At 33.2% G+C, this 19,718-nt stretch overlaps 2 protein-coding genes across 2 annotated transcripts; both read right to left on the bottom strand.

Annotated features, from left to right (window-relative positions):
* Nucleotides 1–652: 652 nt before the first annotated feature.
* Nucleotides 653–8,732, bottom strand: LOC131662062 (nucleotide pyrophosphatase/phosphodiesterase-like). Its single transcript, XM_058931744.1, has 12 exons — nucleotides 8,516–8,732; nucleotides 3,585–3,676; nucleotides 3,391–3,466; nucleotides 3,187–3,309; nucleotides 2,925–3,017; nucleotides 2,679–2,808; nucleotides 2,511–2,592; nucleotides 2,289–2,421; nucleotides 1,971–2,176; nucleotides 1,748–1,873; nucleotides 1,199–1,508; nucleotides 653–1,059 (listed from the first exon to the last, which is right to left on the bottom strand). The coding sequence occupies exons 1-12, from the start codon at nucleotides 8,699–8,701 to the stop codon at nucleotides 754–756; spliced, it is 1,863 nt and encodes a 620-aa protein (XP_058787727.1). The 5' UTR covers nucleotides 8,702–8,732; the 3' UTR covers nucleotides 653–753.
* A 9,228-nt stretch (nucleotides 8,733–17,960) lies between these two features.
* Nucleotides 17,961–19,029, bottom strand: LOC131658421 (protein MAIN-LIKE 1-like). The gene is made up of 3 exons (XM_058927715.1): nucleotides 18,882–19,029; nucleotides 18,523–18,668; nucleotides 17,961–18,422 (listed from the first exon to the last, which is right to left on the bottom strand). Exons 1-3 carry the CDS (start codon nucleotides 19,027–19,029, stop codon nucleotides 17,961–17,963), a joined length of 756 nt encoding a protein of 251 aa, XP_058783698.1.
* Between the last annotated feature and the right edge of the window lie 689 nt (nucleotides 19,030–19,718).

Raw genomic sequence — 19,718 nt, 5'->3', positions numbered from 1 at the left:
TTTATTCATTGTTTTCACAATGACTAAAGGCAATTTATGAAATCTGGTGCATTTATTATAACTAAGAAATTGCATTTTCATGTTAATATTGTTAAATCAAAGAATAAAATCCTAATATTTATTATTAAGATTAGAATTTATGATTAGGACTTTTTTTGACTAATTTATTTATTATTAGGATTAGGATTAGAATTAGCAAATCATATCAATAAGTTTTTATTCTGTATGCTATTATAAATAGAGGTGAATGTAGTTTGACTTAGACACACATAATCATCAATATGTGATCTAGAGTTTGATTTGACCCTCTTTGAAGTCTCCAGTCAATATGTAGTTTTCTCTTTTTTGATCATGGTTTGAAATCACAGATCTTTGCCTGTTTATGTTTTGTTAGTGCATATTTCTTTTTGGTCCAATTTTGCTTATCTTTTAATTCAAGTTTGATTGTTGATGATCTGTCTTAGTCACTCTTGCCACAATGTGATTTTTTCGTTTCAATTTGATATCTAATTTAGACGCCCAAAATTATATATTCCAACAAATATTATAATTTTCCAGTCATAACTGCTATTATCTTGTAATTTTTAGAATTTGCATTATATTTCTACAAGTGTTGGTGTAGTTTCTGCATTTTGTTTCTATATTTGTGCTTCATAATCTTGCTTGATGTAGAAATTGAACATAATAACTGTTATTCAATTCAAAAGTATTTTATTTCTAGACCATATCCGGTCTACATGCAGACACATTTATTCAGGCTGCCAAGGTGGTTTTCTCACAACCATCATGCACACAGGCCAACACATCTCTATAGTCCCTGGAAATGGTAAAAGAGTCGTAGACCTTTCCATCACTACTTCTCTTGTACTCAAACAAGAGATATGAGTGATTGAATGCTGTCAGTTTGCCAAAGCCGTAGTCTCTGTCCCTGAAAAGACTCCAAACAGGGGGTGCTGTGGTGAAGTCTGACAAGTGACTTCCCCCTCCACCAACAACCACATGAATTGTTCCATTCACAGTTCCAGAGTAATGAGTTTTTTCCTTGTTCACGCATTGGTTCTGCATCATACACATTTGGATTATTAGAAATGAATGTTGGTGAATTTACAATGAAGAAAAAAACTATAATAATGTACTCAATATTGATAGCACTGTAGCACAACTTGGTTTAATTGAAATGTAACAGTAATATTTATACCTGATAAATGGGGCATACTCGTTCATAGTTATGGACATGACCATAAAATGCAATGTCTACTTTATACTTTTGCCAAAGCCCCTGCAAACTTTCTCTTCCCATGGGCTCTTCAAATGAGCCCTCCCTGGCATACCAAGCATTAGAGGAGTAACCAAGGGGACGATGTGCCGAAAAGATTAACCATGGTTGTTGTTTTCTATCTACTGTTGCAAGGCAGTGCTCAATGAATTTGTATTGCTCTGATCCTTCTCTCCAGTCATGCTCACTGTCTGCTATACAGAAACGAAACATGCCATAATCTGTTGCATACCTGCATATTTTCAATTTTCATCATTCTAGTTGTATGTTTATTTTTCACTTGCAGGAACTAGAATCTGCATCATGAACTGTGTAAGGATGAAAAGACATCTTTTTTAGATATCACAAAATAAAAATAAGTTACCAGAATTTGGCTTTGTTCTCAGCAGGGTAATAGATTCAATTAAAAGAAGAAAATCTGATACTACAGCTAAATGTGTCTTGCTTTGCATTTAGATTAATATAATTTACCAGAATTTGGCTTTGTTCTCAGCAGGGTAATAGTACATGGTTTCTGCAGGAACTCCGCATTCGCCACCTGAATCCTTAGTGTCAAAGAAGGATCCTGTGTTTGGCCAATCACGTTCATGATTTCCACTGCAATTTGAATAAATGTGATATACTTTCTGTCTAAAAGAATATGTATAACTCAATTCAAGTGTCAATGGCATAAAATGATTGCAAGCAAACAAACCTTGCTATCATATATGGAACTGTTGAAGCGATTTCTTGCACTTGAGCTGTGAATTGATCCCACTGTGAGATGTATCCATTTGCATATGGAAGATCTCCTATATGGAAAACAATGTCAAAGTTGTCTAAATCCTTGATGAGCTGGTCAGTGGTGTTAAGTGAACCAGGTTGGTAATTAGCATATTCATTTGAACCATCACGCTCAGCCTAAAAGACATTTGAAAGAAAATTAATAGTTTCCCTATAAACTATAAATAATCACAAGTTAGAAAGATTTCATTCTTTCAAATACTGTAAACCTTAAACAATCAAATGCTACCTTTCCCATGTCACCAAATATAATGACTCGTTGCAATGAGTTCTGGCCAGGATACGGGGATGCCTTGAACGAGTATCTCTTACTCCATACATAAGAGCCATCGGACAAGAAATGCCCCAACCTGTAGGTGTACCTGGGGAAGAACAGGGGAGGTTGCCAAGCTTTCAGAACAAACTCTACCAACCAATCATACATGAACAATAAAAATAGTTGAATGGATACCTCATATTTGGCCAAAGTTCTTTAAGGAAACTTGTGTGTATAAAACCAGGATCTCGCCAGCCAACGGTTCGTGCAGGTTCACCTACAGATCAACATTAATGAAACATTGTTTGGTCCATAAATTGTTAAGAGTTTCATGTATAAACTTGATAATGTAATAGCACTTACCGCACATGCTGTTACGGTTAAATGTCAATGTTCCTGCAGCAGATTGTATCTGTTTTCCTCCCTTTGGACCCCATTCCACAAAGGGTACAGCTTCATCTATGTCATATCCACTAGTCCAGGTAACTGTCATCTGTCATCGATGAAAAAATTTCTCAAAGTTGTTCTGTATGTTTTCAGTTAGATCTATATGGTATGAACCACTGTCTAATTCAATAAGTTAGATAAGTGGTATATAGTTAAACTTACTTCATTCCAAGCCTTCCCTTGAGCAAGGCGTGGATACACAGGTGCTTTAGGATTTGCAAATGCGATGAAGTTAGAAACTGCCACAAGTTTAGGCTGCAATGCTCAATCATTATTAGTACTTGTTAGCAAAAGTTGAATGAGGATCATTCCATATTAACTGCTACATCTAAGCGAAGAAGAAAAAAAACATTGGCATTGAAAATTTAGCAAGAGAAAAAAAAATTGAAGATATTAGAACACTAGATCAAAATATATGTCTTACATTGGATAGTCCACCTGAAAATAGTGCGAAGGAGAAATTTGCACGTTGATTAATCAATTGGAACTTCAAAGTAGCTTTTCCTGTCTTTTTATACTTAGGATTCGAGTCATTGGCATACTTATACTGTTACAAATTAGATTCAAATTATTAGTATTAACAAACATGAGAAACTCATTCTTATTATGTTATGGAGTTTGCATTTACCTTTATGGGGGCTGTGCATATATATGGAATTTCTTCCTTGCCGGTGCCACCGGGGTTTGGAGGACATGTTGATGAACTGTGATATGAAAAATATATTTCCTTTAGTTCATTTTCAGAGTATAATATATGTCGATAGTTTATGAAAAAGAATATTAATTAATAGTGAGAGAGATAGAGAGTTGAATGTATGTTACTTTAAGTTTGCTGGAGAAAAGACTCCAACCCAGTCATCAATGGCAGGTTCAGGGGACTCAAGTCTTACTGTCACCCATTCTGTATCCTCACCCTGAATTAATCATACAGGAATACTGTAAGAAATTTACTAAAGTAATAATTTTGTTTTTTTTCAATTTTCATTTTTAAATTCATTAATCCGTGTCTTTAAAACAGTAAAATCCTTAAAAGAAATATAAGGCTAAAGATAACATGTGTTTGATTCATCGTGAATATGTGATCAACCAATTTAAGTGACTAGTTTACTATTCTACTATTTCTAGTATTCACTAAGAGATTAGCCAAACTCCCTAAATTATCTTTTTCTCAAAAATAGCCAAACTCCCTAAATTATCTTTTTCTCAAAAATAATTTATACTATAAATTAGATATTTTGGTAATCAATAAAATAATCCTTCACCTTTTTATCTTTTGCACGAGTGTTTTACTTTCATTAATCCACACACATTCTACAACATAATACAGTACCTTATTCTAAAATTTTAATTGAAAACTAATAACAAACCCGTGCGTTTGCACGGTATCTGGTACGAGACGCACATTTGTTTCAGATGTATATTTTTTAATAGAAAAAAGTATATATTAAAAGTAATTAACATTTTGATCAGTAACTTTATGTTTCCGTTAATATTCAATATTTTAATAAGTAACTTCATGTTCCCGTTAATATTCAATATTTTAATCAGTAACTTTAAGTTCCCGTTAATATTCAATATTGTGATCAGTAACATCATGTTCCCGTTAATATTCAATATTTGAATCAGTAACTTCAAGTTCTCATTAATATTCAATATTGTGTGATCAGTAACTTCATGTTTCCGTTAATATTCAATATTTTAATCAGTAACTTCAAGTTCACGTTAATATTCAATATTGTGGTCAGTAACTTCATGTTCCCTTTAATATTTACTATTTTGATCAATAATTTCATGTTCACTTTAATATTCAATATTTTAATCAGTAACTTCAGGTTCCCGTTAATATTCAATATTGTAATCAGTAACTTCATGTTCTCGTTAATATTTAATAAAAATAATCATTAACTTCATGTTCTCGTTAATATGCAATATTGCGATCAGTAACTTCATGTTCCCGTTAATATTCACTATTTTGATCTATAACTTCATGTTCCCGTTAATATTCAATATTTTAATCAGTAACTTCAGGTTCCCGTTAAAATTCAATATTGTGATCAGTAACTTTATGTTCCCGTTAATATTCAATACAAATAATGAGTAACTTCAGGTTCCTGTTAATATGCAATATTGTGATCAGTAACTTCAGGTTCCCGTTAATATGCAATATTGTGATCAGTAACTTCATGTTCAAGTTAATATTCACTATTTTGATCAGTAACTTCATATTCTCGTTAATATTCAATATTTTAATCAGTAACTTCAGATTCCCGTTAATATTCAATATTGTGATCAGTAATTTCATGTTTCCGTTAATATTCAATACAAATAATCAATAACTCCAGGTTACCGTTAATATGCAATATTGTGATTAGTAACTTCGGATTCCCGTTAGTATGCAAGATAAATGTTTTTAAGTATGAAAAATTATACAATATTTGAATTAATAGTAAAATTGTTACCGGTTATAACAATAATATTTTTTATATATGAAAATACTTTAATAAACAATATGTTTTTCCCCGTTTATAAATATTATTTTTGTTTTAACATTATTTATAAAAATATTTGAATCAATAATAAAGTTGTTGTCGTATATAAAAATATTTGAAACAATAATGTATTTTTGCCCGTATATAAATATTATTTTTATCTTTTACAACATTAGAAATAATGCATCATATATGTTTTGTCTTACATTGTGATAAAAAAATTTATTTAACAAATTTCTCTCACACACAAACCTACTATTTTCTAACACGTCACCCTATACTTCCTTATCCATCCTCTTATCAAATTTCACAATTAAAAAACATAATAAAATATTTTTTTATCCTAAAATGTTGTAATTAAAAAAATATAATAAAAAATATTATGGATGAAAAATAATATTTAAATATTTAATGTTGTAAGAAAAATAATAGGGAAGGAGAGAGAGAGAGAGAAGTAGAAGCTATAATCAAGAAAGTGGTGATTTGAAAGGAATAGTGTGAAGTTGAAAAAAGGGATGTGGTTACCAAGATCAAAAAATTATTTTATGAGTTGATAGAAAAGTTTAGAAGCAAAACAATTAGAAATGAGTAGAGAACAAAACAATTGAAATCTAGAAGGAGAAGACATCCACTTGTCAAACTTAAAAGCAATAAGGATATTAGTGTCTTTTCCAGAACAATGAATTTTCTTATATGATAGATATAATATAGTTGAATATTTATGATTATTACTTATTTATAATTAAATCATTCATTTTAAATTTACATGTTTTTAAATATATTTTATATAATATTAAATACAGTTACATGTTATTAGGCTGTATTTTACGGGTCACTATCAACATAATACATATTTTATTTATTTTTTCAAATGTTAAATTTCTTTTTATTCTCTTTCCGTCTCATGGATCAATTTTTTTCTTTGTATGATTATTTAATAATTAAGTAATTCATTTTAAATTTATTTGTATTTAAATAATTTTATCCATATATGATAGTATTAAAATTAAAAAAATACATTATACTATCATACAATTAATATGGTATAAAATTAAAAATGTATTTATTTCACAGGTCCAAGTAGATAGTAGATAACATTAAAAATGTATTTATCTCACAGGTCACTGACAAGACAATATTTATTTTAGTTTAATCAATCATTATTTTAATTCATGAGACAAAATCTTTGTTTTTAAATATTAATTTTTTCTCCAACTCATAATTATATTTTTTCTTCTTTGTGTATGATTATTTAATATAATTAAATCTATATGATTACTGTTCATTTTAAAAAAAGTACTCCAAATTATTTCAAATTTTGCATTTATATCTAAAATTTTACATTTGTATTTGATACTATCTAAGTGTTATGACATTAACAAATATTTTGTTGTTATTTTTTTTATTTCATGATTATTATTTGATGATTCTAAATTATTACATATTTCGTTTAGTTATTTACACAATATATGCAATTTGGTCAAACTTTTTTACTTCACATTTTTTTGTATCATTCAAAAAATACAACCCCACAAATAATGCACTCAGACGACAACACAGATCTGTGACTAATATATACTAAATAATGGGCTAAAGATAACAACATAATCACCAAACTAGTCCTAGTCCCTATTGCCCCGGTACATATCCGGTATCCAGTATGACTACTAGTTTCTTTAATATAACTTAATTAATTTTTAATTTATTTTAAAATAAAATAATTTAAAAAATGATATAATAACGAATAATCTTGTTTGATTGGATGAAGATATCGGTATTCAATTAAATTCAAGAGTATCAGAATATTCATACAAAATTTAGTAAAAAAATATCATTTATATTGTGTAGACATTAAAATAGTTTATTTATAATACTAAAAAAAAAAGGAAAATTTACATAAAGATTAACTATAAAATATATTTTGATTCTTATTCACTGAAATAATTTTCATTCTCTCCATAATTTTCATTCTCTATTTCATATTTCTCCTTCACCTAACTCTCTCTGTCATATTTTTCTTAAACCAATCACACCCAAATTGTTAATTAATTCACTTCCTTTATATTTCACTCGTTTTTCATATTTTACACTACTCGACAACATGCATTTCTCTTTCGTGCACACCCACTTTATTATTGTGCCTTTTTTAAGGAGATATTATAATTGTGACATGTGAGAGTATCATTTTCCATCATAGTGATCTATTTGAGGAATATTTTAAGGTATTCTTTTTCTAACTAATGGTGCAAATACTATATAGTAATTTGTAATATCTGCTATGCTATCTTAAGAATAAAATATAACATCAAATACTTTTAGCATGCAATCTTTTTAATATTCTTTTTAAATTATATATATATATATATATATATATATATATATATATATATATATATATATATATATATATATATATATATATATATATATATATATATATATATATATATATATATATATATATATATATATATAGGGAATGTATCAAGTAGGAGGGTTTTTAAATAAGAGATAAGAGAATTTAATGCTAACCATTGGATTAATCAAGAGAGAGAAATAATAATTATATTAATATTTTAATAAATAATTTAATTCTCTCTCTTGATTAATCCAATGATTAGCATTGAATCCTCTTATCTCTTATTTAAAAATTCCTCCTACTTGATACATCCCCTATATATATATATATATATATATATATATATATATATATATATATATATATATATATATATATATATATATATATATATATATATATATATATATATATATATATATATATATATATATATATATATATATATATATATATATATGGAGCATATCAAGTGAGAGTATTTTTAAATGAGAGATGAGAGGAATAATCATTTAAAAATGATCTCATTTGATATGCTCCCTATATATATATATATATATATATATATATATATATATATATATATATATATATATATATATATATATATATATATATATATATATAAAAGGGCATATCATATGAGAATGCCATATTTATATGAGAATGTGAGAATGAATCTGAACCATTGAATTTTAAAATAAATGGTAGAGATTATGGGTGAATCTTTTTTTTTTCTCTTCTACATTTTGAAATAAATGATGTAGGTGAGAGAAAAAAAAGGTTCACACATAATCTCCACCATTTATTTTAAAATCCAATGATTTAGATTCATTCTTATATTCTCATATAAATATGTCATTCTCATATGATATGCCATATATATATTAAGATGGATTGTATACCTTATTTCCAAGCAAAAACGGGGAAGCTGTAATAGAGGCAGAAGTGTGGAGTGCAAAAATTGTTTTGTGAATGGCAATCTTTGACAGTGGCTGCTCTCCAATATCACCCAAACCAACCCTCATGTTGATGAAGAAGAAGCACAATATTACCAAAATCATCTCCAACTTGAAGCCACCCATTTTCATAGATATCTCTCTCTGACTCTCTCAATATGCATTTAACACATGAGGCTATTGATTTTCCTAACTATGGGAGGGAAGGAATATATATAGAAAAATTTGGTAACAATAGGGATATTGGGATTGATGTCAATTATAATAATGGTCCATAATATATAAAAACTAATTGGGATTGATGCCAATATTTGAAACTTCTCTTCACGTACCATGATTGTTGACCGTTAGTTTGTTATTGCATTCAAAATCTTAGGATAACTATAGTCGTTGGATTGAAATTGAATGGTTGAGATTTCCAATTTGCTATTTTTCTTTAAAACAAATCAAAGTCTAAATTATAATTTAAATAATCTAATCTCATTCAGCGATGATAGTTGTCCTAAATGCGAAAATGAGATAAAAATATGATTACATATAATTTGATTTATTTGTTCACAGGCTATAAAATTTGAGTTTAATCATATAGTTGTTTTTAGGGGTGTTCGCGGTGTGATTTGGGCGCTTTTAGTAAAAAAAATCATTCGAACCGCAAGAGAAAAAATCGTGCTGTTTGGTTTGGTTCGGTTGACTTTTAAAAAAAAATCCGAACCAAACTAAACCAAACTAATGCGGTTTGGTTCGGTTCGGTTGGTTCGGTTTTTTACAAATATTTTACTAAGCGATACATACACATATAGATGACAACATAATTTTGTAGTTAGACATTCATACACTATCAAATAACAACAAAACTCGTGATATTTTGACAACAATTTTCCATTTAATATGTAAAAATTAAATTAGACAAAAGTGAAATATTAAACATAAAATAATATAGAAATTATTATAATGAAAAAAATATATAAGAGACAAGAGATTAGTGAAGGTGAAAAAGAAAAAAAGTGTTGAGAGATTAGAGAATAAGATGTGCGATAAAAACGAAACTGAAATACATAACATTTACATAAAAATGAGAAGGTGAAAAAGAAAGAATATAAGAGAGTAGAGATTATAGAAGAAGAGGGAAGATGTATGTGACAAAGAAGGTGCGATAATGTTATTAGAGATTTGAGAAGATCGGTACTGAAATTATATGTGTAAGGATGAGAAAATTGTTGGTAATCATAAGGCTAAGGTATAATAGGTTTAAGTTTGGGTTGGATGTGAGTTAAGTAAAATTTAGGTTGTAACATAATGCGGTTTGATTGGTTTGGTTCGGTTTACAAATACAAACCGTAAACCGAACCAAACCGTGCGGTTTTGTTAAAAGATGACCCAAACTAATCCGAACCAAATGCGGTTTTTTGCGATTTCGGTTTGGTTTGGTTTGCGGTTTTCTATTGGGTTGGTTTGGTTTTGAACACCCCTAGTTGTTTACCTTTCGCCCTTGGGAGTAACATAAATTAATAAAACAGGATCATGTTAGTAACACTGGTTCTAATATTTTTTTTAATGGGCAAATGATCCATTCATAGTCACACAATTCGCAATTCGCTCCGGTACTTGGTACGAATTCGGGTACGCGGTACGCAACTCTTAAAAAATTCGGTACGCGAGGGGTATACATAGTCGATACGCTATGTAGGTTCGTGGTACGTTATATATGGGTTCATGGTACGTTATATGAATTCGTAATACTATTCGAATATAATAAACTGTATGTTGTAATTAAAAAAATTATTATGTGAACAAAATAAATGATGAACAAAGTCCCACATCGGTTGAATATGAAATGTTCAATGAAAAAGTATGTTATAAATAAAGGAAAGTATTAAGCATGTATAACATATTTCTGATACGCCAGCTTAAAAACCCATTGGATATTGTTTGCATAAGCACGTGGGGCAGCTATTGATATGGTAGTAAAATAGTTCAAATTGTTAACCATGTGAGCCATGCATAAATTTGGTACGTTGGTTTTTGTGAATTCTGAAGGAATTTTCACGAACTGGTTCGTAAAAGTACCGCGAACAGGTACTCACATACTAATACAAGGTTAGGCAGCGAATTATGTGACTATGGATCCATTAACAGAGAGAAGAAACAGATATAGAGTTTAAAGAGGACAAAATGGGGCAAGCCCCCAAGCAAGTCCTATATCCATTAAGATGACCAATCCTAACCATTTCATGAACTAAGGAATTAAAATCCCTACTAATGAAAATGACAGAAGCAAGATTAAAACTACTGAGAAGGATATATTCTACGATCAGCAACAATATGCTTGATGGACGCCAAGCCTAAAAAGGAATTGATGCAGTCGACTGCAACTTTTGAATCAGATTGGACAACATCTTTCTCTAAAAAACTGATGTTTTTGGCCAGTTGCACACCCCAACGGATCGCAAGAGCCTCAGCTAGAGACGAATCAACCCTCATATTTTTAGCTTTGCAAGCATACAATATAATGTTTCTATCCATATTTCTAATGACACACCCAAAAGAAATGCTCACGTCCTCAAACACACCAGCATCAACCATAATAGAATGCATATCATGCACACTTTCTCCTTCCACAACAGGAATTCAATTTTTTATGCAAACAACAGGATTCCATCTATTAAAGTCAATTACTGCCTCCCCTGCCCTTCCAGCCACCTTTACCAGACATTGGACTTTGGATTGAAAACCAACAAGTTCCTTACATTCCATATACGGACGTTGCGTTAACGAAAAAAGAAAAGACGGCCATGATAGAGAAAGCCCACAATGCAATTTTGTTGAGCCTTGGTGATAAGGTTCTTCAACATGTATCAAAGGAGATGACGACATCAGGGTTATGGATGAAACTTGAAAGTTTGTACATGACCAAATCACGGGTAAATCAACTTTATCTGAAGCAAGCTTTGTATTCATTCAAGATGATTGAAGACAAAGTATTGGATGAGCAGTTGGATATGTTCAACAAGCTGATTCTCGATCTTGAAATATTGATGTGAAGATCGATGATGAAGATCAAGCATTGTTGCTGTTGTGCGCTTTGCCTAGATCACATGCCCACTTCAAAGAAACTCTCTTGTATGGAGGGGAGTCTTTGACCTTCAGAGAAGTTCAATCAAACTTTTATGCTAAGGACATGAACGAATGAAAGGAGCATAAATCTTTGACAATTAATGAAGGTTTGGCCATTAAGGGAAAGTTCTTGCGAAAGGATGGTAAGTTTGACAAGAAGAAATGTGAAAGTCAGCATAAGTCTTACAATGGCGAAGCATCTGATATTTGATCCTATCATTGTAAGAAAGAGGGTCACACAAGAAAGGTGTGACCTGAACGCCTGAAAGATCATGGAGGTAAGGATAATGGCAACACAATCATTGTTTAAGATGATTTCGAATCATCTGATATTCTCATGATTTCAAGCAGTGACTCGAGTAAGGAGTGGATTATGGATTCAGGTTGTACTTGGCACATGACTCTAAACAAAGTTTTGTTCGAGGAATTATGTGATCAAGATGGTGGGTCTATATTACTAGAGAACAACAAAGCTTGAAAGATTGCAAGTGTTGGATCTGTGAGATTCAAGCTCCATGATGAGTCAATAAGGTTATTGACTGAAGTCAGGTATATTCATGGTTTAAGGAGAAATTTGATTTCTCTTGGTGAATACAACAAGAAAGGATATGTTTTCCAAGGGGAGAAAAGTATCCTAAGAGTCATGAAGGGGTCGAAGGAAGTCTTGATAGGCATGAAGAAATAAGGCTTGTATACCCTTAAGGATGAAGTTGTAAGTGGATCGATAAATGTTGCATCCACGAAACCTTTGTCAAAGACGAAAATTTGGCACATGAGATTGGACCATGTCAGTGAAAGGGATCTGGTCGAATTGAGAAAACAAAATCTGCTTTGTGGAGACAAAGTCGAAAAGGTGAAGTTTTGTGAACCATGTGTACTTGGAAAATTTTGTAGAATGAAGTTCAACAAAGCCAAACAAAGAACACGTGGATCCCTTGATTACATCCATGCTGATCTTTGGGGGCCTGCAAGGTGTCTATCACATTCAGGAGCGAGGTATTTTCTATCAATAGTAGATGATTATTCTAGAAAATTATGGGTATTCATCTAGAAGACTAAGGATGAAACTTTTGAGAATTTCAAAAGTTGGAAGACTCTGGTCGAAAATGAGACTGGTAGAAAGGTCAAGAGGTTGAGAATCGATAATGGCCTTGAATTTTGCAATGAGGCGTTCGAAAAATTTTGTGATGCCTCTGGTATTGCAAGGCATATAACTACTGCATGTACTCCATAACAAAATGGTTTGGCTGAAAGGTTTAATCGAATTATTTTGGAGAGAGTTAGATGCATGTTGACTAGTGCTGGGTTAAAAAAGGTGTTTTGGGTGGAGGCTGTTTCGACATCAACATATCTAATAAACATATGTCCTTCGATTGCGTTAGATATGAAGGCACCTGAAGAAGTCTGGTTGGAACATCCACCGGATCTCGACAAACTGAAAATATTTGGCTGCATAGTCTATTCTCACATTAGGAAAGACAAGGTCGAACATAGAGCTCTGAAATGTATGTTCATGGGATACCCTGAAGGAGTCAAATATTATAGGCTATGGTGCCTAGAGCCAGGTCACAAGAAGAGTCTCACCAATCGAGATGTAGTTTTCAATGAAGCTAAAATGGATTTTACAAAAACCGATGATGTTGGTCGAAGTGCAGAGATTCTTGGGATTGACATTCGAAGAGATAGAAAGTAGTCAAAATTATGCTTATCGCAAGAGGCATACCTACGAAAGATTCTCAAATAGTTTGGAATGTCGAATTCAAAGCCTGTTGTGACTCCGACAAACCCTCAATTTAAGCTGAGTTTTGATCAGTGTTCCAATACTGATGTCGAAAAAGCTTATATGAATAACATTCCATATGCTAATATAGTAGGTTCTTTGATGTATGTTATGGTATGTACTAGACCCGATATAGCATATGAAGCAAGTCTTATAAGCAGGTATATGGCGAATCCTGGAAAGGCTCACTGGAAAGCATTGAAGTGGATTCTAAGGTACATAAATAGGTCTTTGAATAAAGTCCTAATTTATGGTGGAGCCTTGGGTGAAGATAGTAAATCAGTAATCGGAGGATATGTAGACTTTGACTATGTAGGTTGTATGGATTCTAGAAAACCTATTTCTGGATATGTTTTCACTATGTTTAGCACAACAATTAGTTGGAAAGCAACACTTCAGAAGGTTGTTGCTTTATCAACCACTGAAGCAAAATATATTGCCATCACTGAAGTTGTGAAAGAAGCATTGTGGCTTGAAGGTTTTGCTAAAGAACTGAAACTTCAAGGTCGAGGTACACTGTTAAATGTGATAGTCAAAGTGTTATACACCTGTCGAAGAACTCAGCATATCATGAGCAAACCAAACACATCGATGTGAGGTTGCATTTTGTCATAGGAGTAATTGAGCATGGAGAAGTCCAAGTGTTGAAGGTTTTGAGAGATCATAATGCTGCTGATATGATTACCAAGACATTGTCGAGTTGCTATTTTTTCCACTGTATGTAGTTGATAAAACTGCCTGACGAAAGCTAGTTTGTTCTTTGATATTAGAGTTTGTTCCAAGGTGAAGATTTGTGAGATATTAGATCGAACTCTATTTGATCGAAGGGTAGCTTCGTGGCTCGACAAGTTTGACAGAGGTTAGCACGCAGTCGAATGTCACTCACTTGCTAGTGTCGAAGTAGTGTATGTTATAGTCTAAGTATGGTCAAGCATGCAGTTGTCGAAAATGCTAGCTTTGTTAGCAGGACTAATTGGGTCTGTTTGTTATGTTGAGTTATATAAGTTAGCTTGTACCCTAAGTTAGTTTGTAATGGATATTTGTGAAAAACCCATTAGTTTTGTATGTTAAGTTTATTATAAATAGCTTACTAGTCTCTCATCATTGCATATTGCAAATCATAATTTAGGGTGAGAAGATTATTTGTTATTCTTGTAACACTTGTAATCTTGAATAAATAGAAAGTAAAGAATAGCAGTTATAACCAATCCTTGTTGTTCTTATTGCTCCCCTACTTTTTCTTACCCTTCTGGGTTTCTTGCCAAAAGAAACCTATTATACTTTTTGATTCCGACATCGTTTTTCACAACAACAACGAAAGTAGAAATATCGTAATACCGATTCGATTCGAAAGAGCAAAAACGGTATCTGATTAAAGAAAATTCAGATTTTAAATTTTAAAAATAGCAAAAGCTCTTTCTAAATTAATTAAGAAACCATTAATTTTCCAAGGAAATTTTAAAACTAGTGAATTCATTAGGCGAAAGCGAACGTTTATGAATTTAAAATCCGATAACGGACACACGAAAGTGGACGGTACCTTTAAATTAATTTTTCTACTAAAACTTTTTTTCTAATTAAAATAATGTGATGCAATTTATGTGAGTAATGATGGTAGATGGAAATCAAGTTCCGGTCTCTCGTTATTAAATTTGAATTAAACCGCTATTTTTCAATAACACTCAAACAAACTGATTGCGTCGCTGTTGATAAATACTATAGTAACATATAACGGTAATTGGTGAATGGTGGTATATATGGGATTCGACAAAACTTTTATACTAAAATCGATAAATTCGTGGACTTGCGGGCTATTAGATTAGTGACAAAAGACTTTTCTCAATTGATCTAGTATTTTTAAACATCAAGTTGTCAATAATTTAATTTTATTCATGCTTGTATGACTATGTGAAATTTAACATGGTAACTTATAAATATTGGTTTATCATACCTATAATGTTTGAGATTAATCTGTAATAATTTACTATATTATTGAATTGCATCAAAATTAACGTTATACGAAAGTTTATTTTAATATATATATATATATATATATATATATATATATATATATATATATATATATATATATTCTATCTCCCACTCAAAACTATAATTAACTGAATTTTCTTTAATCAGATACCGTTTTTGCTCTTTCGAATCGAATCGGTATATATATATATATATATATATATATATATATATATATATATATATATATATATATATATATATATATATATATTTTATATTAATCGGTATTAGGTAGCTAATAGTACATATCAATATTTGATATGTACTATTAGCTACCTAATACCGATTAATATAATATATATATATATATATATATATATATATATATATATATATATATATATATATATATATATATATATATATATATAGTTTTGAGTGGGAGATAGACTTTAACGTGAGAGTTAATATTTTTTATGATTAGTTTAAATATATTGATATGTACTATTAGCTACCTAATGCCAATTAATAAGACAATATTTCAATGCACCTCATGGATCTCTTACACACCACGCGAAATTTCAATTTTCCCCTCAGCTTCCGTAGATGCACTTCCGAAAACACCCTGATTTTAGAAAAAAATGTGTTTCCTTCCGTATATTATAAATAAAATAAAAAATATTTTAAAAATCCTATAGATTAAAATTAATAATGATTTAAATTGTTGTTAAAAGTAAAAATTTAATAATTAATAGCGCTTTAATCCGTTACCATAAAAAATTTATTAAACAATTTTATATCAAAATTACGACGGTTTGAACAATCACGATGTCACACACACGACAGTTTGAAACCTTCACAATCAACATTAAAAACAGAAAATAAACGAAATTTCTCGACTGTTGGTAACCGTTGCAATAATCATTTTACGACAGTTCTCCAACCGTCGTGGCATAGAACGGCGGTTGGTATAACGGTTTTGACAACCGTCGCAATACAGTCTCGCGACACACGTTTTTAGGACAGAATAACAACCGTCGTGACTTGCAAATTGTGACGGTTCTAACCGTCATAACCTTCTAAAATGAACCGTCGTAATTTGCTAATTTTCTTGTAGTGGTGGTCAGAGTGTTCCGTAGGTGCATCTACGGAACAGTCTGCTAAATTTTCAAATCATGTTCATTTCACTCAAAAACTCAATTTTGGTTACAATAATATTTTAAAATACAAATATAAAACTAAAGAAACACATTTTAAATACAATAGTAGATAAATAAAAATAATACATCGTATAAATAATATCGGTCATAATGTCAAATACATCATCAAAATAACATAAGTAACATACATACATCATAAAAGAAAATACAAAAAAATAGACCACATGCAACACTACTGTGTGTGCCGGACATCATCCTGCTTCTCTCCACCACGGCCTCCGCCTTTGCCTCTGCGTCCACCACGGCCTCTCCTGGCTCTGCCTCTAGCGTCCAGTGCCCCACCAGTCCTGGCACGATTTCTACGGTATAGAAATGCCTCCTATGCCAGCCTAATCACAGTATCCACCACATGCCTCTCCGCAGACCCCTCAGGGAATAAACCATCTGCAATGGCTCTCAGTCCTGTGTCAGCTATCTCACGACACCGAGGAAGGAGATCGTGAGTGTGGTCCAACTCAGCCTGATGAGCCTGCAGAATCTCCTCGTGGGCTGGTCTGGGCGGATCTCCAGGTGTAGCGGGTAACATGTACGGGTGTGACACCCTGTAGTACCAGGTGATGTACCCTTCGACGCATCTCTAGTCGCTCTCTACTCTCGTCACCCGAGCCTCCTCAGGAACCATGTGAGGCTCCTAGTCTGCAAAGACCCCATCTAACTGTCGACGGGTCATGGTGATAGGAGCAGAGACTATAGGATCGCGAGGTATCGTCCATGCGTAGCCAAACTGACGTATGGCGTGCTCTGTAAGATATCGTACAAGGATGGTCGAGCTGGCGGCCAACCATCCAGAATACAACGCTATCTCATCAATGGGAACCGTCTCCCGGTGCTCAACATAGCAGTCATAACGTACGTCCTCGACAGCAATGCGAACAAGTCCGCGCCTGTAAGGTAACGGCTCATGGTTCCCTCTGCGGGGGTTGAATCTAGTAGCACACAGAATGAGCTCAGTGTAAGTCGGCACCTCTCCCCAGCCAATAATGTCTGGAAAGTGCTGTAGTATTCAAGCCTGAAAAAAAACACGGTTATTTTAATTTACTATCACAAATATATAATAAGTAGAAGGGGATAAGATTGTTACCACTAAAAGGGTACGGCTGCCTGCCACCGTTCTTGCCTTCCACAGGCATCCCTCTCCCAGTCTGTAGTAACTGTACGCCAGTACAACCGCTCCCCAGTTGTACTCATGGATACGTGCTGTATCCGATAAGTATGTCAGGTAGACGACATTTGTGTACGAAGAACTCATGTCCACAAAGAGCTGAGTGCCTATCAGATACAGGAAGTAACATATCATCGCCTGTTATCTGCGTATATCTGCCTCCACCTCGTCGCCAGCAGCCTGATGTGCCGCAAGAAGCTCCACGTCATATAACCTCTGCAAGGTGTGAAACCTCACATACGCCCCGCGGGTCCTCTCTACCTCCTCAAGTGCGTCATTCGGATCACACCCCAGCTCAACAATCAGCATCTCCATCGCTTCCTCCTTCGTCAGCCTACCGTGATCAAGGAGAGTACCCCTGATAGGTAGATGCAGGAGGCATGCCACATCATCTAGAGTGATGGTAATCTCGCCGTGAGGAAGATGAAATGAGGAAGTCTTCGGATGCCATCTCTCCGCCAATGCTATCATCATCCCATTATGTATCGTCGTGTAGCCCACCTGACAGAGGTCCCTCAGGCCAGAAGCTGCTAGTACATCCTGGAACCACGACTCGTCAGGCTGCGCAAGACCCGCAATCTTCTGGTCGTGGATGTAGAACCTCTGTGGATCCCTATCTTGAAATTTTTTTAAAAATAAACACGATTATTAATAAGCAAATTCAGAAATTGAAGAAAAAAAGTAATTAACAAAGAACATTTACCTCTCTATCCCATATACGCCTAGCTGCATGATCGTCATACCTTGTCAAAAGGGATGCGTCTATAGGACCCCCAGGATACCAGATAGGCTCTGGCACCGGCTCATCCTCGTGTCCCGCCAGAAGTGGCACACCAGATCCTGTATTGCCTGTCACTGGCACAGGCACAAGGATAGAAGTAGAAGAAGTCTCACGACGACGCCTGCGGGGGGTGGCATCTGTGAGGATCCCTCAATATCATCCCGTGGCCTACGTGAAGTAGTAGTGGACGGGAAAGGCCCCTCAAATGGGATAGATGGATAAGGCCCGGCTGGAGCGGGTGTATCAACTGGAACAGGCGTAGAGAGCCCCTCAACTGGGACAGATGTAGAAGGCCCAAATTGAAGCGGGTGTATCAGATGGAACAGCAGCTCCATCAGTCACCTGAGATACTGCACGCGCTCGTTCACGCCGCACGGATGCGTGCTGTGTAGTCCTCCCATGTATATCTCTATTCGTACCGTGAGTCATAATGTCTGCATTGTGATAACATCTACTTAGCTAATATGTATCTATACATAAACAATGATTTATAAATAAACAAGAAATTAAAAAAAAAATACTCTTTTCGTAGGTGCATCTACGGAAGTACCTTAGTTTCAAAATGTATGGTGCTTCCGTAGATGCACCTATGGAAGCACCTTAGTTTTAAAATGTATGGTGCTTTCGTAGATGCACCTACGTAATTCCCTAACGTTCATCTCTTCCGTAGGTGCATCTACAGAAGCCCCTGAAGCTCAGAAACGCAACAATGGCGTAACTGCACTATTCAGTCACCTAAAAACCCCATTTTTTTACTTGATCGTCCAAAATAAACCACAAACAGCACCTACATTGTCTCTAAACAATATCTCTAATCCTATCCAATCATTTCTACTCCTAAATATGATATTCTAATTCGATTTCAAAATACTCTAAAATAAGTCAAAATGTCGACAACTTACCGATTAAATAACGATTTAAACTTGATAGAATTTCTTGATACTTGATGTTGACAATGTAGACTGAGTGTTTGAGAGTTTGAGAGTGTTTGGGGTTTAGAGAGTTTGAGTGAGTTTGAGAGATACAAGTTTGAAATGAAGAGAGTGAGGGATGAGAAAGGTCTGACGCGAGTTATAACGTCGAATCTTTCCGTAGATACATCTACGGAAGAATTCCGT

This window comes from Vicia villosa, linkage group LG3 (assembly GCF_029867415.1).
Source record: "Vicia villosa cultivar HV-30 ecotype Madison, WI linkage group LG3, Vvil1.0, whole genome shotgun sequence".
Taxonomy (NCBI): Eukaryota; Viridiplantae; Streptophyta; class Magnoliopsida; order Fabales; family Fabaceae; genus Vicia; species Vicia villosa.
Note: the sequence above shows the minus strand (reverse complement) of the source record. Positions and strands in the feature narration are given on the sequence as shown.

Excerpts from the sequence above, each read along its gene's own strand:
- LOC131662062 (XM_058931744.1), bottom strand. The coding sequence starts at position 8,701 with ATGAAAATGGGTGGCTTCAAGTTGGAGATGATTTTGGTAATATTGTGC. Across the intron at positions 3,310-3,390 it reads TATGCACAGCCCCCATAAAG|TATAAGTATGCCAATGACTC; the intron begins GTAAATGCAAAC and ends AATTTGTAACAG. Across the intron at positions 1,509-1,747 it reads GAGAACAAAGCCAAATTCTG|GTATGCAACAGATTATGGCA; the intron begins GTAAATTATATT and ends GAAAATATGCAG.
- LOC131658421 (XM_058927715.1), bottom strand. The coding sequence starts at position 19,029 with ATGACTCACGGTACGAATAGAGATATACATGGGAGGACTACACAGCAC. Across the intron at positions 18,669-18,881 it reads AATTTGGGCCTTCTACATCT|GCAATACAGGATCTGGTGTG; the intron begins GTCCCAGTTGAG and ends TGCCAGTGACAG. Across the intron at positions 18,423-18,522 it reads GGCGTATATGGGATAGAGAG|AGGTTCTACATCCACGACCA; the intron begins GTAAATGTTCTT and ends AGGGATCCACAG.